Source organism: Myotis lucifugus, unplaced genomic scaffold, assembly GCF_000147115.1.
Source record: "Myotis lucifugus unplaced genomic scaffold, Myoluc2.0 scaffold_87, whole genome shotgun sequence".
Lineage (NCBI taxonomy): Eukaryota > Metazoa > Chordata > Mammalia > Chiroptera > Vespertilionidae > Myotis > Myotis lucifugus.
In genome coordinates, this window is record NW_005871135.1 from 4,211,625 (window position 1) to 4,232,724 (window position 21,100).

Below are 21,100 nucleotides of genomic sequence, written 5' to 3' on the forward strand. Positions count from 1 at the left end.
CTCACAATGGGCTGTGCAGCAGTGGGAATGAAACGGCACCAGTCGATTCCCATGAACACGCATGGAAAGAATGTTACTATGTCTACACACCTTACAACAGTTCTTATAAAGCGCAAAAGCAAGCAAAGCAAACAATACGTTGTTTAGGGATACATTCAGGGTACTGTAAATATTTTTAAAGCAAGGAAGCGATAAACATAAAATTCAGGATAATGGTTGCTTCGGGGGTCAGAATGGGATGGGGAGCAGCGTGGTAATTGGAACTCTGGGGTTGGGAGGTGGGTTGGGGATGATTATTTTGTTCCTCTGCCTCATAGCTTTCATATATGACCGTGTATTCTTTTCTATATACAACTGCTGCAAGATACTTTAAAAGATGAGATGGAGAGGGTCCCAGACTCCGTCTTATTACCTCTTTCCCATTCTAGTTTATCTGGTGGCAGGAAACTGTGCCTTCTGGGTGCCATGCCCCCCCCCACCCCCGCACACCCCCTCCCGCTGTCCTCACCTTCACAGCCAAATGACCTGAAAGAATGCTCTACCCTCATCCTCATTTCCTTCCCTACCACACTCTGGCTCAGTCCCCTAAATTCTGACCCCTGTCTCATCACACCACTATCTCACTAGCAGCTCAGACAGTGCCAGGCCCCTACTCAGCTGGCGGTAAAAATTGCTGAAAGAAAGAATGCATAAATGAATGGCAGGCACTGTGGTTTGCATATGTTGTCTCATTTAATTCTTATAAGATCCTTAATCCTTTAAGGGAGGTACTATTTGTCTCATTTTATAGATGAGATGAGGGATGTAACTTACCCCAAATCACACAGCTAGCAAATAGAAAACAGAAGTTGGACCCCGGTTTAACACTAAAGACCACACCAGCAGCCACCCCTCCCCACCTCAGGCCACCCCCCTCCCCCCCCCCCTCCGTCCCCCACGAGGCCAAGGCTGGGAACACCCAGCTGGGAACTAGGGTTGGTTACCTGAAAGCATGTGGGCCCCGGCCTCCCTGCAGGGATGTCCGACTGGTAGAAAACTTTGAGCTCTGGAGTCAGGGCAATGACGGTCTTAATCACCAAGGAGATGATATCAGACCAGACCTTCTTGATGTCAACGCCTTTGGAAGACAACCTACAAAGAATGCTAGAAAAAGTCCTTTTGCTGCCTGTGCTAGTGCTGTCCGAGTGGACAAAGTTACCGCTATGGATGTTCAGGGAGTAGTTGGTTAAGTGCATAAAGATGTGGTGCAGGTTTTTGGGAGTGGGCTCCTGGTATGGCTCTGTACAAAATCTGGAGAGTCCATCTTTGGCTATGTAAATCTCTAAGGGGTCTAAGGACTTCAGTAAGACATACAGGCGAATGTCAAACTTGAGCTTGTCGATAAGGAGAGGTTTGCAGATGTACTCCTGGACCACCGCCGGCCTGCGCTGCAGGGTCCCTGCCAGGCGGATGTCACTGGGGTCTTTAATGAGGTAGATTCCGTCACCCTGACAACCACCATCAGGTTTCACAATAAAAGTGGGCTTCCAGGAGGGGTCACCATCTTTCACCATTTGAACCTGGGGGGAGAAAAGAAAGGTTAGCGTGATGTTCTTCTCCTCTCTGGACCCCCAAGACAGAGCAGGATGTTGGCAAATGTTTAGTAAATGAGTGACAAAGTGAGTCCTGCCTATGTGACACTCACTGAGCACCTGCCAGGGAGATAACACTGTGCTAGGTGCCAACACAGTAACCCAAGGCTACCCCCCAATCTTGTCCTCCAGGAGGGAGATCGAGAGCACTGAGGATTTGCTGTCATAAGACCTGGGTTCGAATCCCAGATCTTTGCCGGTTATTAGCTATAACCCTGAGCAAGTCATGTAATTGATGATGATTATTGTTTAAGAGTGCCTACTATGTGCCAGGCACTATATTAGGCACTTTACATACGTTATCTAAGAAAGTATGATGGCTCTCCTCTTATGATACAGAAAACAGGAAATGGTACATCAGTTGTTAAGAGTCTGGGCGTCGCATCAGGCTGCCTGGTCTAGAATCCTGGCCCTGCTACTTACTGTGTGACCTTGGGCAAGTTACTTAAGTTATCTGTGCCTTCCTCATCTGTAAAAGAGGAGAAAGAGTGTTCGGAGGATGAATGAGATGATAAATGCAAAGGGTTAAGCCCACAGGCCCTGACACATCCAAGGCAGCCATCAAGCCTAGCTGAGGCTGTTTTTCAAAGATGGACTAACTTGCCAGCTAACAGAGGGGCAGAACTGGGATTGAAATCCAGATCAAAGACTCTAATATGTTCGTACCTCCCTCTGTACTGCCATGTCTCGAGTTCCTCATCTTAAAAATGGGAATATAAAACAAACCCTCATGGGTCACTGTAAAGAAGAAATAAACTAAAATGTGCAAAGGGCTAAGCACAATACTAAACACAGCCAGTGTACAGAAATGCTAGTTTCATCATTTATATCTCTTATTATACCTAGTAGACGTAGCCAATCCTTCAGTCTATTGAGACTTTTATGAAACTAGATTCTGCCATCCGTAATATTTGCTGTCCTACCAGCTCCAGGTCAGCAAGACATTCACGTAATTATCCAGGCCACTTGACCAGTCCAGACAGTCAGTCTGGATCCAGGTCTGCATAATTCACATGCAGCCAATTCCCCCGGACCCTTGTCATATCCATGCAGCTATGGGGAATCTATGGGCTGAACGCCACGAGAGGAGGTTTTCACAGGGGGGCGGGGTGGAGGGGCTGGAGGAAATTGAAGGGTGGGCTTTAAAGCCACTCTCTCTGCCACATCTGGTGAGAAAGCGCCCAAGAACAGGCGTTCCTTCCATTCTGAAGTGTGTAACTCAGAGTGCAGCGGCATGCCCCAGTGCTGGGCTCGCCGTGGCCTCCACCTTTGCTGTGTAAGCCCAACCCAGGACATGTGCACTCTGGGTTTTACTTATCTCTCTGACCAGCCTATATTTCTAAGTGAAGCTTTTGCCAATTCCTTGGGCACTATCAGTTACTCCAGGCTTGTAAGAGATCTTTAACAATGGAGAAACACTTAAAGCCTTAATAATGGCCCACATCAATTTTTTCCCCTTGTCAGCAGGATTCGAGAATGGAACCTCACCAGAGATCAATGCAAGCCTCCCTGGGCCCTCCACCAAGTCTTTCTTGCAACTGTGACCTTGACGTTGATGTGTAGTTATTTAATATTCATCCAAAGCATTCATACGCTTGGCCCTTTACAGTAAATAGAAGTGTGCTGGAGAAATGGCAGTTATGGATCAGGAAGTGAAAAATGTCAGGTTTGCACCGATGGGTAATTCCTCCCTCTGGAAAGCTTTTGCAATGCTGAAGATGCTAACAGTTTAATATATTATCAGGAGCAATATTTCCTCCTTTGAATCCAGTATATGCCTTAAATAAATTAAACTACATGGTCAATAGTCTCTGCCATTCATTGCATTACTGGATATTTCTTTTGCTCTTTGCCAGAGTAGTACCATACAAATCAGGATTATTAATACTAACAGAATCGCTGAATTTTTAGAACTGGAATGATCCTTGGAGATCAGCACAGCCCAGTCCTCTATAATTCAAATGCCGAAGCTGAGGCTCTGAGAGGTGACATGACTTGCTTGGGTCCTACAACTGGTGATGGAAGAAGGGTATGACACGAGTGTCAGAGGTGACACGCGAACTCATTTTTTTTTTGGTTGATTTTTCTTTGTTAAGTGGCATTTAAATATATAAAATAAATATCAAAAATATAAATCTTTGTTTTACTATGGTTGCAAATATCAAAAAATTTCTATATGTGACATGGCACCAGAGTTAAGTCAGGGTTTTTCAAAATGCTGACACGCCGAGCTCAAAAGGTTCGCCATCACTGGTCTAGGGGGATGGTTAGGTTGAAAGCTGAGGTCTTCTCACCCCACTGCACATTCCCTGTGCCATTTTTACCTCTGATAAGATAAAATCAAAGGTTCTTTTTTCCCCCTGAATACTATAGGAAAGATTCTCTTAATGTAGCAGACACGATTGGTCTCTGTCCTCACATTAAAGACCCTGAGCATGGCCTCCTTGGAACTGGAAGCACAGACCCCGAGTTTGCCAGGACCTTCTGTCTGGGTTCCTGGCACAGTCAATGGGAAAGCCAGATAGTTGTGCTGAATGTGGTTCCCCCAGCCCTCAGACCTTTCAGCAACTTCTATTTTAAAAAAGGAGAGAGATTTTCCAAAATTTCAAATCCATTCTCCTCTGAGGTTTTACTCAAGGGTGACCCTTTCCCCCCAGCTATTTAAAGTTATTAATGTTAAGAACTAATGCATTGGTTCTTAGCAAGAAGTCATGGACCAGAATCTAAATATAATCTATATAACTAGGCCCCAACCCTCCAAATTCTGATGTAACAGATGTGGGAAAAGACCTGGGCAGGCGTATTTTGGAAAAAGTATGGTGGGTGATTCTGATGTTCACGCAGTTTGAGAGTCACTGGACTAATGTGACTTAACTAAAAAGATAATCTGGGATTAACATACTAAATGAAGTTTTCTGCATCGATGTCAGCCTGAACATGAGGAAGACCTGCACTTAGGCTAAAGCTGATGGTATCTCCATTTTTACGCAAACCTGCTGTTGGCTGTGAAATCCATTATCTTGTAACTGTATGCATTGATGGCTGAAAGAGATACCACGAGGATGTGGTGGCCTGATTGCTTGGCAGTCATCAGGCCTGTTAAAAAATTTATGTCTTTTACCGCCCCCTAGTGGATATTTAAGAAATATAACTGGGACAACCCCCATTCCCCCCATTCAAAATTCCGACTCTTCTTAGCATTAAGACACTCTATTGAGATGTTAAAATTGTCTCAAAGAAGCACCACTAAAAAGCTGTGGTACCGTTAGGGTAAGATTATACTTTGGGATGGACTCATCTCTAAAATGCCAGGGATAGCCAAGGTCACATTCATGTTCATACTCTGTCTTAACTATTTTCAGGGGTCCTCCCTACTACACAGATTGACCTACCTGTTTAAATTCTCTCAGCCTATATAAACTTTTAAAATTGGGGTAACATGAGTATGAAATTCTGGAAATACATGCCATAAAAAATCAGTAATTCGTATATTCCTCATTGAGCTTTTTTTGTATTTTCTAAACTTTCCATTAGAAAAAAAAAATAGCAATATCAGGCAGCAGTGAGTGCCTCTAAATATAAAGATTTTCATAAGAAATAGCTTTTGGTGAACAGATAGTTGTACCTCCCTGTTCATAGCAGCATTGCTCACAATGGCCACAGGTGGAAACAACCCAAATGTCCATCAGCAGAAGGAGGATAGAAAAAAAATGCGGTGTGTGCACACAATGGAATATTATTCAGCCCTAAAAAGGAAGGAAATTCTGACACCTGCTACAACATGGATGAACCTTGAGGACACTATGTTAAGTGAAGTAGTAAGCCAGACATAAGAGGACAAATACTCTATGCTTCCACTTATGAGGTACCCACTGTAGTCAAATTCATAAAGACAGAAAGTAGAATGATGGTCGCCAGAGACTGGGGGAGGGAGTTAGTGTTTGATGGGTAGAGTTTCAGTTCAGGAAGATGAAAAAAGTTCTGGAGATGGGTGTGGTGATGGTTGGACAACAATGTGAATGTACTTAATGTCACTGAACTGGACACTTAAAAATGATTAAGATGGTAGTTTTATGTTATGCATATTTTCCCACAATTTTTATAAAGTTGAAAAATGTTTAAAAATAGAAAAGAAATAGCTTTTGGTGTAATAGAAAGACTACTGAAGCGAAAGACAGAAAATCTAGCTCCTACTCCCACTTTAGTCAGGTGACCTTGAGAGAGTGACCTTGAAAGAGTCACCTGACCTCCTGGCCTTTGTTGTACTCACCTATAAAATAAAGAGGTTGCACTAAGGTCCCTGGCTTCTGCCAGCACACAAGTTCTAACAATGATTTATCTTGACATCACCACAGTTGAAAGCTGTGTTATAAACACGTAAGTGACATTAGTCTGCGGAGAGTTCATACTGAGTTGCTGTGAGCAGCACCTTGGGATAATCTACCAGAGCGGATCTGGATGGGAGATTTACGATGCACCTAAGGAAGTTGGCTGGGCATCTGGGGGAAGCAAGCTAAAATATTTTGAGAGAGAAATTCAGCAACAGGAATACGAAGCCATAAAGCACTATTAGCAGTGAGGGGCAGGTAGGAGGATGATTTCTTAAGAAACTGTATCTGCACTACCCGGGAAGTCAAAGCCAGTTAGAGTAGTCCTCTATCACTCAGATGGATGTATATCCCATCTTAGCAACCCAGGCCCTTCATGGCACAGGCACAGGCAGAGCTTAAGTAAAAACAAGCCTCTGGGGAGACAAACATGTCACAAAGCACATGCTGGACATGGTGCAGGGACCAGCCCTTTTCCCCCTTCAGCTTCAGCAGACCAAGCCTCCACACTCGGGGCAAATCCCTGCTCCCAGCATCAGGCAATTCTGAGTCCAGTGGAATTAGGCTACTCAGGGCCAGACTGTGAGGTAGCAGTTGAGGCGAAGAGGAAGAAACTGAGCAGGAAGATGCTGCCACGTGGGTTTTATGAAGGCAGAGAGAGTGGCATATATCTGGGGAACTGCGAAGAGCCCCGATGGCTGGAGAGCAGAGAGTGGGTGGAGCGGGGAGAGCACTGGAAATCTGACTGTGAGACCTGCCGGGACAGATCACTGCAACAACAATCACAGCAGCCCATACCCACCGGGCACGCACTCAGGGTCAGGTGCTATTGGAAGCACTTCACGCGCACTATCTCATTCAATCCTCAACAATCCTATTTACAGATGAGGAAGTGGGGACCCAGGGACATGAAAAAATCTGCCAGAGGCACGCAGCCAGCAGGACTGGGTCAATATCCGAGCGCAGGCATCAGGCTCCAGCAACCACGTGTAGAATGAATGAGGGTATGTGAGGAAGGGGAATGGAAGACCAAACCTGGGTATGAGAGGGGGCCTGGCAGGGAACGGCCCTGAATATCATTTTGGAAAGTTTGGACAATGTCCTGAAGTGATGAGAAGTCAGTGAAGGTTTTGAGGAGGAAGCAACATAATTAGCTGTGTACTTAGAAATATCATTCTGGCTGCTGCATAGAAAATCTGGGGGTTGGGTATGCGGTCAGGGACAGAGGGGAAATGCCTGAGGGGAAACGCCTGAGCCGAGGCTCGCAGTGGAGTTAGGGAAAGGAGTCTGGTTTGAGGAATATTTTGGAGGTAAGATCGACAGGACTGGGTGACTAGGTGAGGGAGACAGGAGCATGTGGGACTACTTCCGAATGTCTAGATGGATATTGTTATATTCACAGGGCATATAAGAGGAGTGACAGGGGTTTAGGGAATGCTGGGAAGAGGATGAGCCAGATAGAGGGACCTAGAGGGCACCCAGCTGGGGAGGTTCTATAATTGTATGGAAATATGGGCCTGGAGCTTGGGGGAGAAATCCGGGTCCTCCAGTCCTCGGATGATGGCTAAACCTTCTACAATGGGCCAGGCTACTTGAGCAAAGTATGGGCAGGGAGAAGAGGACACCTGGGAACGAGAGGTGGGGTGGGCAGAAAAGATCACAAAACACCTTGTATTTGTACTTGAACTGTAGGCAATGGGTGGATTTGTAATGGGTGGGTAACATGGCACCCATATCACTCTGGCAGGATGGTTTGGAAAGAATAAGGGAGATTTGGGGCCTATCAAAGTCCCGAAGAGCTGGGCAGTGGCTGGGATGGGATATGGTGCAGGTAGGCTCAGAGGCACCTGGTGACTGGATGGAGGTGGAGGGTGAGGGAGAGGGATTCAGTAGTGCTAGGGGAGGGTACCATCTACAGATTTAGGGAATACAGGAAAAGGAGCAGTTCTGGGCAGGTGAGGGGCGGGGGGTTGGGGAGGAAGAGTTCACCTCATTGACTGAATATCAATTGAGCACCTACAGCAACAGAGCCAATTTAGGACTTCATAACCTCATTCCTCAAGCACCTTACTGGTCATCAAAACCTGACTGTGTTGCCCAGCATATCTCATACAGATGATTAATTTTGATATAGCAACTCTCCCAGTGTTAGCAGAAATAAGAACTGCTGTCTGGCAACAGTAAGACTCAGATTTTTAAACTCAGACGTGGGATATCTGGAACCTGATGGTTAGAGTAGGGCAGCCACAGGCCCCAGGGAAAACTGTCCTCCCACTGTGTGGACAAATATTCTCAGCACTCCCTGGCTTTCAGGAATTCCAGTTAAAAAACAAACAAACCTAAGTTGCAAAACAAAGCCTTTGCTCTTTTAATCACTGATGCATACCCTGGATTTACTTGAACAGTTTAAAGACACTAACGAGAATTGTTCCCAAGGACCACTCACGTGCAACTCCTTGGCATGGCTGAGGGTCCCCCTTCCTGGAAGCTAGCTCTCTCTCCACAGCCTATTTCCTGCCTTCCCGCCCCGCCCTCTTCCATGCCTCCCTCTGTGCTGCACATGTGCTTCCCCTCGGCCTCCACTGGCCTCTTTCCCACTTCTTTGCCTGCAGAACTCCTGCTCATCATCCAAGGCCCAGCCCACAGGTTCCCTCTGAGAATCCTTTCCTGGCTCACAACCCTCCAGGCAGAACAGCCACTCTCGTCCTCTGTGCTCCCACGGTGGTGGCATCTAATCTTTCTCAGCACACCTCTATCACACTGTCATGTAACTACATGTGTGACTTTGAATTTAGAGCTATATTATATTATAGCTACATATTTAAGTACATTATGAAAGCTAAGAATATGGGTGCTGAAGCTAGACTCCCTCCAGTGCTAGAGAGCCCAGCCCTACTGCCACTTAGTAGCTATATAACCCTCAACTATTTCCTTACCTCTCCGGCCTCAGTTTGTTAACCTGGAAAACGGGAGTAATAGTAGTGCCTCTGCCGTAGGGTTGGTGTGAAGATTACAAAAGGTAAAGAATGTGAAGTGCCTGAGCTAACAGATGGTGAGCTATTATTGTTATTGATTGTCTCTCCCATTTGAGGATGTGCTCGCTGAGGATGAAGACCAAGTCTTATTTTACTCACGATTCCCAGTATATAGCAGAGTGAGTGCTTAATAAATGTTGTCCAAAATGAAGTGATAAGAAAGCTCGATTGCCATAGCATTTATGAACCCAGGAACATTAGTTAATATATATCTAGTTGACAGATTGCCAGATAAACTAACTTCTTCTATAGAAACAAAAGTATTTTAATGATAAGAAAGCGGAAAGGGAAAACTACCACCCGTGGAACACATCTCCTGTGTTACGTGCTATGCAGCCACCATCCAGGGAATCCTCACAACAGCCCTGCTAGGAGGGTGGATCCCAGGGCCGAGGTCACACAGCCAACGGGCAGTAAAGTTATAATGAAACCAAGTTGATCAGAGTCAAAAGTCTGTCATCTTTCCATGACAACTATGTTCTTTGGGAAAACTCAAAGCAGTTGAGATGTAGGAACTTCTGTTAATACAATAAGGAGGGAAATCACTGTGGGAATACAAAGTTATAGCCAAGCCAACCTGCTCATCTTGCCTGAGTTGGGGCCAGCAGGGTAAGAAGAGGGACTCCACACAGCCACAGAACTAGTTGCCTATATCTTCACATCCAGCCAGGAAGGAATCATCACACACACACACACACACACACACACACACACACACTTTATAAACAAAGAAATGGAAGACTTGCCCAAGGCCACACAACTAGTGGCAGAGCCAGAACGAAAGCATAAAATTTCCAGATTTCCAAGCCCAGGTTCTTTCTACCATAAGTGTTGGGCGCACTGACATGGTCTTTCAGACAAGACTGTAGGAATAAGCACTCTCTCCTCATTCTCAATAACAACATCGCGTGTGTTTGGTATTACAATAAATTTCAGTGCTTTCCAAAGCTGTCGCCTTATTTAATGATCAAATCTCCATTCTAGGGAGAATGAGGACCTTGAGGTCCAGAGAATAAAGTAAGAAGCCTGCAGTCCCCCGGCCAGAAGTCCTGGGGCCAAGGTGCCCTGCCCTTTGAAGGTGCTCTCAAATTTACCTGGGAGGTGACAGAGCATCACGAGGCAGCTTGGGGAAGCTGGCCCTTCTGATCATGACAACCAAATAGCAAAGAGGAGCCACTCTGCGCACTTTCCAAATCCAGGTGTTGTCAAGGCAATGTAATGGATCCCACTTTCAGTCAATAGCAACTTTATGTGGCCATAATCCACCCATCATTAGGGAAGAATCAAAGAGCCACTCTAGAACACACCTGGGACAATAAATCCTGCTTAATAGGAAGGAACCAGTTGTGAGACTGTCCATGTTCCTTTCAGGTCGCCCCATAACGCCTGAACCCTTATTGCTGGAGACTCATGAGGGGAGTGAGAACCCAAGGACAGCTGGTTCACGGGCCAGGCCAGTCAGCCCTGCCTGGCCTGTCCCACCCTCCTCCTCTCCCCTGAGTTTCCCTAGCACAGGGGCTCACACCAGGCCTGCCGGGCCTGAGGTTACTTCCTAAGGGCCTTGGGGCATCCCTGAGCATGGGGGCCCCTAGGCTGCTGCTCCCCTTCACCTCCACCGGAGCCACATATCTGAGTGTCTGTGGGGAGCAGCAGAGTGCAGGGCACGGGCTTTGGAGACAGACCTGGGTTCAAATTTCAGATCAGCTGCCTCATAGCGGCGGGCCCTGGCTGAGCTACCTGACCTGTGTTCAGTATCCTCCCCCGTCACAGGAAGAACAGTGCCCAGCTCCCATGCTGCTGTAAGGATAAAATAATACCTCGCATTTGGACTTAGCACAGCGCTATAGTTGGTATTAGTTCATTCTACTGTATCACTCTGCCTTGGTTTCCTGATCATCCTCCAGATTCCCTACTGAGGCTCATCTCAGACCAGCTTGGTTCCCTGGTGACTGGGCCTGTCTCAGCTGTTTCCTGGTCCCCTTGGATGGCAGCCTCACCTTTCCTCTACTCCTTTGGGCCACCCAGCAGAGTACAGCCCACAGCCTGGTTTGCCGCCCTGGCCTCACAGGCCTCACTCCCTTCCTTTCTTCCCCACAGACTCCTACTGAGGTCCCAGAAAGCATCGCGGCTGATTCCATCCGAACACAACACTCGATTGCTGAGTAAGCTCCCCTTCCAGCTAAAATCGTTTTTCCGATACTGAGGCTTTCCTGCTAATGAACTGGCGAAATAATCTTTAGCTCACCTCCAAATGTATACGACTCCATTATAATCAAAACCCTAGCTTTCCTCCTTCTCAGCACCAGAGTCCCTCATATGCCTCTTACATTCTTGCCATACTTTACACAGTGCACTTTAACAACTATGAGACTCTCCGTGTCCTACTTTGCAACACTCCCAATGCCCTTCCACCCTCTGAGGAATGATGAGTGCCAGGCACTGGGCCAGCCCTGTCACCATGTACACAGGAGATCTAATCTACAAGGTAAGTAACAGCGTTTTCATTTTGGGATTTTGTAGGTAGAGGTTTTCCTCTACTGCATGGAAACCCGCAAGCCAAGACACCAATCTACTCGAGAACCAGGCTGGGCAGCCAAGTGCCTGCCGGGGACCAGACAATCATCAGCCTGATCGTTGACACCAGGAGAGTAAGGACAGGGTCTCCACAAGAGCTGGATTCCAGCCGCTGGTTTAAATGTCAGGGAGAAGCGGAAAGGTGTTGACATGGAAGGAATTACTTCAACATGCCTTTGATCACCGATGCTCTGTGGTGTTCTAAATGAGCGTGCTGGTTGGAAGCCAAGCTGGGCCGAGTTTTACAAAGAAACTCCTCCTGTGCCATGGAAGGCCAGCTCCGTACGCCACTTTTCCTTAAATAAACACTGCGTTCCCTCCCCCTTCACTTCAAGGGGAGCAGGTGACCACGGAACGAGAACTTGGGCTCAGCTCTCCATGGGCTCACAGGGAATGTCAGCCCAGCAGTCCCTTCCTAACCTCTGGCCATCACTTAACTTCAGTCACCTGTGAGAAAACTGCCCTGTTTCCTTAACGAATCTGAGAGGGAGTGGAGGACATCTCTCCATGCGGGAACAGGCTCCGCTGTCTCTTCCCCCAAATCCACTTCCCTTGGGGGATATCTCACTAGTCACTGTACCACAATAACAAACTTGGACAGGAGGGGAGTTTGACCCCCTTTAGTGCTTGGAACCAAGCACGGGCTCCAACACTTTCCTTAGTTCCTCCCGACCCAGGTGCAAAGCTTTAAAGGCTTTACCAATGACCCGAGGGGAGCAGAAGGGAGATACACAGAGGAGAGACTGCAACTACATAGTTTTGTTTAGAGACTCTCATCTCAGCGCCAGGGCTCTTCAGTGTCTTCCAGGCCCTAGGAGCACATCAGGTCCCCGGAGGCTCGGCTCTGAGACCTCGCCTATGACCCATAAAGACAGGGCAGCTGTGCTACAACCTCAACATTACAGCATTTCAGGATGTCAGGATACGATCCCATAAACTAACAGTCACAGAGAGATGTGCACAAAAAATAGTGGGTATTTGTTACCCTACAGCAACACTAACCCATCCATGTAAAAAACGGGATTACGATAAACCTCTCTGGCCCAGCATTTCCAGCCATGCATGTCCAGGAACACTTGTAAAACTGCAATGTACCTGGAGAACACCGACAGGAGCTCACCTACATTCTCATTAATAATGTGGACCGATTATCATTTCAGTGTATAAGACATGGTGACACGGTGACATTAGTCAATGGTGACATTAGTCAATATGTATTATAACACTAAATATACAACAATTAATCTGAGGGACCATTTACTCCTTTGCCTTCACCTTGAATCCAAATAGGATTGATCTCCTTGTTAGTGGTTCACCCGGATACTTTTTAAAGCATTCCCGGTTATCTAACAAAGGGGGAGTCCACACACAGCAGAGATAAGTCTGAGTGCTTTTACTCTGATAAATCTTTCTACCCCGAGCTGTAAGTGCTTCCTAAATATCTAGAAGTTGCTTTAAACGTGTCACACTGAGGGGAGGAAAGGAGCAAGAGAAAGAAAAGGCCATTCATTGAGCATCGTGGTGGGTGGTCTACAGCGATCTTATTTAATACTCATCCCATGAGCATCTGCCAACAGGCCATGAGGCAGAGTCCTTGCTGAGTTTTACAGAGCAGGAACCAGCTATTTTTTAAGATGATCATGTACAGGCTGGAGCCTGGTCACCTGTCCAGGTGTGGAAGGGATTCCCCTGGGGGAATGGCCTGGATGGTTTCTCAGGTCCTTTCCAATCCCTAACATTTGTTTATTCTTTGGTCTCTAGGCCTCAGGAGTATCTCTGACTTGCTGTGTGACTGGGCCAAGCCTCTTTCCTTCTCTGGGTCTCAGTTTCCTCATCCATACAATGGAGGCATTTCTCTGCTCAGGATTCTCTCTAGACGCTCTCTGGAGAACAAGGGTTATGACAAGACTGCCTACAGGATAGCATTGTGCTATGAGAGGTCACGACCTTGCTCCCCCGTGGGGATGCCCACCCTGTGTGCAGTGAGACCGAGGCTGCCTCCCTCCCTAGGCAGGGACACAGAGCGGGGTCATCCTTATTCTCAAAGTAAGGTGGAAATCAGGGAAATCTGCAGTGTTGGACACAAATCTGGAAAGTGTTAAAAATTAAACGCCTTTAAGCAATATACAGGTATTTGTGTTTCTTAAAGGAAAAGAAAAATGCTCCTGCTCCACAGAGATCAATCAGTGCTTCTCAGTGGGACCGATACTGCCACCTAGGGAGGGTTTTGGAAATTTGGGGGAGTGCTTTTGGTTGTCCCAGTGAATGGAGAGTATTACTGGCATTTGATGGGCAGGCGTCTGAATGCCAGACTGCCACGCACTGGGCAGCCCCACCGCACCTTCATAAAGTGAAAGACCTATTTATGTATGACGTAGAGATAGCCTAGACCCCTACCCACTGTCACGTGTAAACAAAAAGAATTTCCCACATGACTTAAGTTGAGTACCACTATTTTATAGGAATGCAACAACCATGTAAATACAGGGAAAATTATACTTCACCTCCCCTGCCCTGGAATTTTATCAACTATTTCAGAAGCACTGCATCGCTGAAGCACATACATGGCTTATGGTATCTGAGTTACCCACAGAACACAATGTGATTATATGTAAAGAACAGTTTAAAATGCCAAATATTTAGCCCAGCCAGTGTTGCTCAGTGGTTGAACGTCAACCTATGAACCAGGAGGTCACAGTTCAATTCCCGGTCAGGGCACATGCCCAAGTTGTGGGCTTGATCCCCAGTTAGGGGTGTGCAGGAGACAGCCAATCATTGTCTCTCTCTCATCATTGATGTTTCTATCTCTCTCTCTACCTCTCCCTTCTTTTCTGAAATCAATAAAAATATATTTTAAAAAGAAAAAAGCCAAATATTTTAAAATATCATATTTATATTATGTATAATATGTAGACATATGAGAGAGAATATGAATAATGTTTAATTAAATTGTCCTACTTTCCTTTTATTCAAACTCATTCATTACAGGTAGGTGCAAGCATCAGGCCACTTCATTACATATTCTTATGTAACTGTGCCCCCAGAGCAGTTACTTACTGAAATTTTGTTATAATTTTGTTATAAAATAAAATTTTGCTATAAAGAACTTTTTCTTATTTTCCTTTTTAAAATAACATTTAGGTGTTGTTGTCTTTTAAAGAACTATGTGTGAAGGTTGACTATATTTCATTCAGGATGGTAAAGAGAATGTCACAAAGTATGTTTATAAAAGGGGAGGGCATTGGACTGACACCCCTATAGCAGAGAGCACTCTCAGCACCAGCACAAAAACACTAGGGCTTCTTGGAAATTTGGCTGATTCCCAGGTTGGTGCAGGGAAAACACGACAAAGCCTGGGGCCTCTTGTTGTGGCAGAACAGAGCGCTCGGAGAGTAACAGGGGCTGCTGAGAGGACACCAGGCTCCACTAGACAAATCTAGGAGCATCTGAGCTTCAAAATAAATAAAAGAGGATTAAAACTCATCGAATAACATAAGAATCCATGAGTCCACACTAATGTGCATGCATATTCACCTAGATAAATAAATTAAAAGGCAAAGTTCTTCCTTGCAATAGAAACTCAACTAACAAATGCAGAAGAAATGGTGGTTAATCACCATTTGGCAACCATCACAATAATAACTGATTTAGGCAAGAATCATTAACCAAGGTTAAAACGATGTAAAAGTTTGAGGAATAACAAGATATTACATAGTCTTAAATACTTAATCATTAGAACGGGGGAAATGGCAACTCCTCAGTGGAAATCTGGCAGACACCAACTTAACCAAATGATTAAAGGTAACGTCACCAGTAATGAGACATGTTGACATCATGTGCCCCCAGAGATGATACCCCTGAGAAAAACACAACACAGCTTCTGTGCTATTCCTGCCAAAAATGTATTTCCTGAACCTAATGAGGAAACCCCAGACAAACCCAAATTGAGGGGCAGTCTGCTAAATACCTTGTGCTCATAAAAAATACCTATGGGATGAAAACAAAAAAAGACTGAGAAATTCTTCCAGATTAAAGGAGACTAAAGGGGCAATTGTCAAAATCTGAATAAATTCTGAATATGATTAAATCATAAAATAGTATTGATCGATGTTAATTTCATGATTTCAATAATTACATCGTGGCTATAAAAGAAAATACTCTTTTATTTAGGAAACTAGAGGCCTGATGCACGAAATTCGTGCAAGGGGCTCGGCCCTCACAGCCCTCGCAGTCCCGGCTTCATTCAGAAGGTAATCTGGAAGAATGTCCAGAAGGATGTCTGGTCTAATTAGCATATTACACTTTTATTGTTATAGATATGCACAGTATGCTTAGGAGTAAAAGGGCATCATGTATGCAAATTATTCTCAAAAAGGAGGGGGGGAGCGCAAATGTAGCAAAATAGTAACATTTGGGGTTGAGTGAAGGGTGTACAGAAAGTTTTTTATTATTCTTACAATTTTTCAGTAAGTCTGAAATTATGACAAAACGAAAAGTTAAAAGAAAATGGAAGAGAGCCATTAGTTCCAAAATAATAGAAAAGCACTTATTAGATCTATTCTAACCAAACAAGTCCTTTTATCCTACTCTTCTAAGACTTCTAGAAAATGTATGGGGTTAATTTCAGGAGGCAAGGAGGGAGGCAGTGCAAGTTTGGGTGTGAGGGAAGGACAGAGAATCATTCATTAATGAGGCCAGAGAATTCAATTATAGCATCTTTCTAAATTCAAATCTCGACTTCACGTCGCCTTTCATTAGAACTCCTCCAAGAAGCAATTACACAGAAAAGAAGCTGAACAAGAAACAGAGTAGGAGAGACTTCTTCATTTCTTTGGAGATCAGGAAAGAAGGTACAGGCAGAGCAATTTTCATAATTTCCCTTTGAAATAGGCACTGATCTCAAGATTGGTTCCACTATTTTCTTACAGAAAATTAGGCATCTCTACTCAAGTGACTAAGGCGACATCACGAAGAACTTTTGCAAAATGAAATGAAAGGACAAAAATTGAAGGGTGAAAGATGACCTTTTCTTCACTTTAGAAAGCAGGGTTTTCTTGACCTTTAAAACAGTCTCCCAGAAAAATGTTTACCTCTCTCACTTTTTCACAGCTTGCCTTTCTTTAGAGGGAGTGGGGGACATGTTAAAGCAGCAGCCCTCTGATAGTACTTACCTCAAAATTCCTCATACAAAATCAGGACTGCAACGCAGCAAGATGATAATAGTTGTCATTTAAAGCGTTAAATGTATTTGGGACCAAATTGAAGTGAGGAATTAAACAATAGAGTTTCTACTTTTAAAAGTATTATTGTACTAGGCTGCTTATGGGGGGAGGGGGAACCTTAGTGGGAAAATGTTTAAGCCACGCTTGATGCCATTCGGTCAAAGAGAAGTCTTAGCTCTTTTCCCTCCTAAAGGATCTATCATCAAATAATAAGATGACTAGTCTCAAGATTAGTTTTTTATTAAAAATTAAAATAAAGCCATTTCCAATAAGCCAGAAACACCCATAATACTTTGTGTAAACAGTCTTAGAGCTAGCTTAAATTTCCATCTCAGACCACAAAACTTCTTTCCATATTCACTCATTTCACACACATATGCCTGAGTATCCCCAGATGGAAATGACTCTCTGAGCTCCCTGGGAGCCCCCAGTTTCACAGGGACAGAAGATAAGTAAATGTCCATTCACTGAGGGGATAGAGTATGATTCTCATAGCATCCCTGTGGTGTTACAGGTTTTGAGGAAACTGAGGCTCAGGATAATTAAGTAACTTATCCAGGTACACACTTTAAAAGTGATGAAGAAAGGATTTTAACCCAGGTCTCAATGACCCGAGGCCTTGCCTCACTATCTCTCAACCAGAAGCACTACCATAAAATAGTGTGTTGGGGGCCTTATAATTGAGGGAGAGTCCAGAAGGGGTCCCAGAGGAACTGTCCATGGGTCTGGGAGGCAGGAGAGTGGGAGGTGGAGCGGGAGAGGGGGTATCAGAAAAGGCCTTCATAGATTTGGTGGCATCAACTCTGACACAGGGAAGCTCAGAAAGTTTGTCAGGTGGACAAGCACAGAAGAGACAGTCAGAGGTGCAAGAACTTGGGCAGATATGAATCTTTCTGAAAGGGCTTTAGAGGGAACCAACAGGAAGGATGTCTTGGCTTAGCCAATATTTGCTGGCCTCAGCCAACCACTTCACAGGGCTAGGGACGGAATGTGCAGATACAGCTTCAGTGACCCTCCTGGCGGGGTGAGGTGGAGGTGAGGAGCCAGCCAGCCCCCGTGGGGTTCCAGAAGCAGCTGCAAGGGCAGCCTTCACCATCAGCGCTTCCCTACGCCCAAGACTGCACTGACCCAGCATTTGCAAGAAGATGATTGATTACATAAGGCCCTTTGTGCTCCAACTAAAACCTTGGCAGCAGAAATTTGTGAAGAATTTTAACTCCAGCAGGGAGTTTTATGGAAGTCCAGGAAAGCCAAACTCACAGAATCAAAAGGTTAGAAGTGGAAGGAACCTTAGTTATGTTCTGTAATCTTTTCTTCTTGCAGAGGAAGCACTGAAGCCTGGGGATGGGGGTGTAGATGACTTGGCCAGGGTCCCATACCCAGCTAAGAGGTGGCAGCAGGGTATGACACCAAAAGCACAAGTAACAAAAGCCAACATCAACAAGTGGGACTACATCAAACTGAAAAGCTTCTGCACAGCAAAGGGAACTATAAACAAAATGAAGAGTCAATCTACAGAATGGCAGGAGATATTTGCAAACCATATATCTGGTAAGGGATTAATATCCAAATTATGTAAGGAACTCATACAATTTAATAGCAAATAACAATAATAATTTCATTTAAAAATGGGCAGTGGGCCCAAACAGAGAAAACATACAAATGGCCAACAGGTATGTGAAAAGATGCTCAAAATCACCAATCATCAGGGAAATGCAAATCAAAACCACAATGAGATGTCACCTCCCACTGACTGGTATGAATGTAAATTGGTAGTCACTATGTAGAACAGTATAGAGCTTCCTCAAAAATTTAAAACTAGAACTTCCATATGATCCAGAATCCCACTTCTGGGTAAGGAAATGGAATCACTATGTCTAAGAGGTATCTGCATTCTCAGATTCATTGCAGCATTGTTCACCATAACCAACACATGGAAACAACCTAAGTGCCCATTAACAGATGAATGGATAAAGAAAATCAATCTCTCTCTCTCTCTCTCTCTCTCTCTCTCTCTCTCTCTCTCTCTCTCTCACACACACACACACACACACACACACACACACAGAATATTGAGCCATAAAAAAGGAAATCCTGCTATTTGCTTTTTTAAAATATAGTTTTTATTGATTTCAGAGAGGAAGAGAGAGATAGAAAATTAAAGATCAGCTGCCTCCTGCACATCTCCTGCTGGTGATCAAGGCCGAAACCTGGGCATGTGCCCTGATTGGGAATCAAACTCTGACCTCCTGGTTCATAGGTCAATGTTCCACCACTGAGCAACAACGGCCAGGCAATCCTGCCATTTGCAACACATGGCAAACTCATAGAAACAGAGAGTAGAATTGTGGTTGTCAGGGATCAGGGATGAGGGAAATGGGGAGATATTGGACAAACTTCCAGTTATAAGATAAATAGTTCTGGGAATCTAATACATAGCATGGTGACTATAGTTCACAATACTTGAAACTTGTTTATATACTTGAAAGTTGCTAAGAAAGTAGATCTTAAATGTTCTTACCACAAAAATATTGTAATTTATGTGAGATGAATGTGTTCACTAACCTTATTGTGATGATCATTTTGCTATATATATGTGCATCCAATCATCACTATGTAAAAATATACAATCTTATGTCTCAATTATATCTCAATAAAACTGGGGGGGGGGGGGGGTGGAGCCAGAAGTGGAGCAGATCTCCTGACCCTGGTTCAGTGTTTCATTTCACATTAATGATTGCAGAGGGCAAGGATACACTGAACCTGTACCCCTAGCACTTGGCACTTAGTAGGTCTCAGGAAATGTTTGAACTGTACTGAGTCAGAGGTCTGAGTGCACTAGCTATTGTAGAGTCATGCGTAACCATGAGCAAGAACCCTTGTTTATGAACCTCTGTCTTCTCATCTGTAAATTAGAGATAATGATAATTCCCCAAATCAAGGGAGGATAACCGAGGCCATGCATATAAAAAGTACACGGTGAACTGTGGAGCACCACATAGATGCCAGTGTCACTCGGACTAATTAAAAGGATGTCCTAATGAATAGGACCTAAGCATGCTTTTCCAGAGATGAGCACCATCTTGAGTTTTGGATGATATTTTTCCAGTAAACAAATTGAGCTGTTAAGCAAGGGACACAAGAACAGCATGATATATCTAAGCAGGCGGTGAAGTTCTATTTTTGGCAACAAAGGCAATAAAACTTGAAGCAGCCAGGGAGGTGAAACCATGGCTCCTACAGCGTCTCTGCCAGCAGCTTTGAATCATCTGCCTGCTTCTGACAGCTGGAACCCTCTCACTTCTGTCTTGTCTTCTACAGGTTATGCACCAGAACCCTGGCCTCCCGGGCTGCCAGGCTGCATAAGCAGAAGGCATTCTGGTCTCCCTGACGGCTCCCAAGCTTGCTGCCCATCTGCAGAGCTCTGTGTGGGGTAGAGTTTGGGCATCATTGGGAAAGGTCAGCAGCCCAACCACCATCTCACTGGATGGCATTATTTTGGTAAATTCCTCATGGCCCAGGTGTGGCCCACACCCTTTTAAAGTGACAGATTGGGTCAGGCTAATACCCTTGGCCTTGGAGAAGCTAACTTTTGATGGCTAAACTCACAAGAGAAATTATTTTAAACCATACATATTCATTTGCAATTCAATTTGGCAAATATACTTGACTTCCCACTACAGCCAGGCACTGTGACAAGCACTAGGGATACAATGATGAGTAAGACTGATCCAGTCACTCTCTGTCCTCGTGGAACTTAGAGCAGGAGAGAAAGATAACTAAACATGTAGTCACTAAACAGTGTGATAAACATGAGTACAGTGTACACTGAAGAAAGAAAACCAAAATGCCTCCCAGGGGAGCTGGGCAGAGTAGGCTTTACAGAGAAAGTAAAAGATAAGCAGGGGTCTGAATTATTAGCAAAATTGGTCAGGTGACAGAAGGCTGCTGTGGAGTTGGGAGAGGGGCAGGAAGGATAATGACCAGTGCTCCAGGCAAAAGGAGAGGCATGTGCAGAGGCACAGCTGAGTACTTAAAGCAGTTGAATATGGAAGGATCTCAGAGGAAGAGGTGGGAAACTGGATGCTGAGGCTGCAGAGGTGGGCAGCGGCTCTGCAAGGAATGTGTATGAGTTTAACCCTTTGCACTCCGAACCATTCTGGACATTGGCTACCAGCTACTCGACGCTACTTTGCGGCGGAAACGTGCATTTACAGACCCTCGTATTATTTAGTATAATTTTGGAACCAAGTAATGTATTATAATGATATTGGACTTATATGAATTGGGTGACATCGAGGAATGTATAT

At 44.8% G+C, this 21,100-nt stretch overlaps 1 protein-coding gene across 2 annotated transcripts in view; it reads right to left on the reverse strand.

Moving 5' to 3' along the window:
* TTLL11 (tubulin tyrosine ligase like 11) overlaps positions 1-21,100 on the reverse strand; it is a 212,580-nt gene that overhangs the window by 112,495 nt on the left and 78,985 nt on the right. For both annotated transcript variants that reach the window (XM_014457912.2, XM_023755957.1), the window contains one exon: positions 984-1,559. In XM_014457912.2, coding sequence (XP_014313398.2) covers positions 984-1,559 — 576 coding nt within the window. The remainder of the gene's footprint in view (positions 1-983; positions 1,560-21,100) is intronic.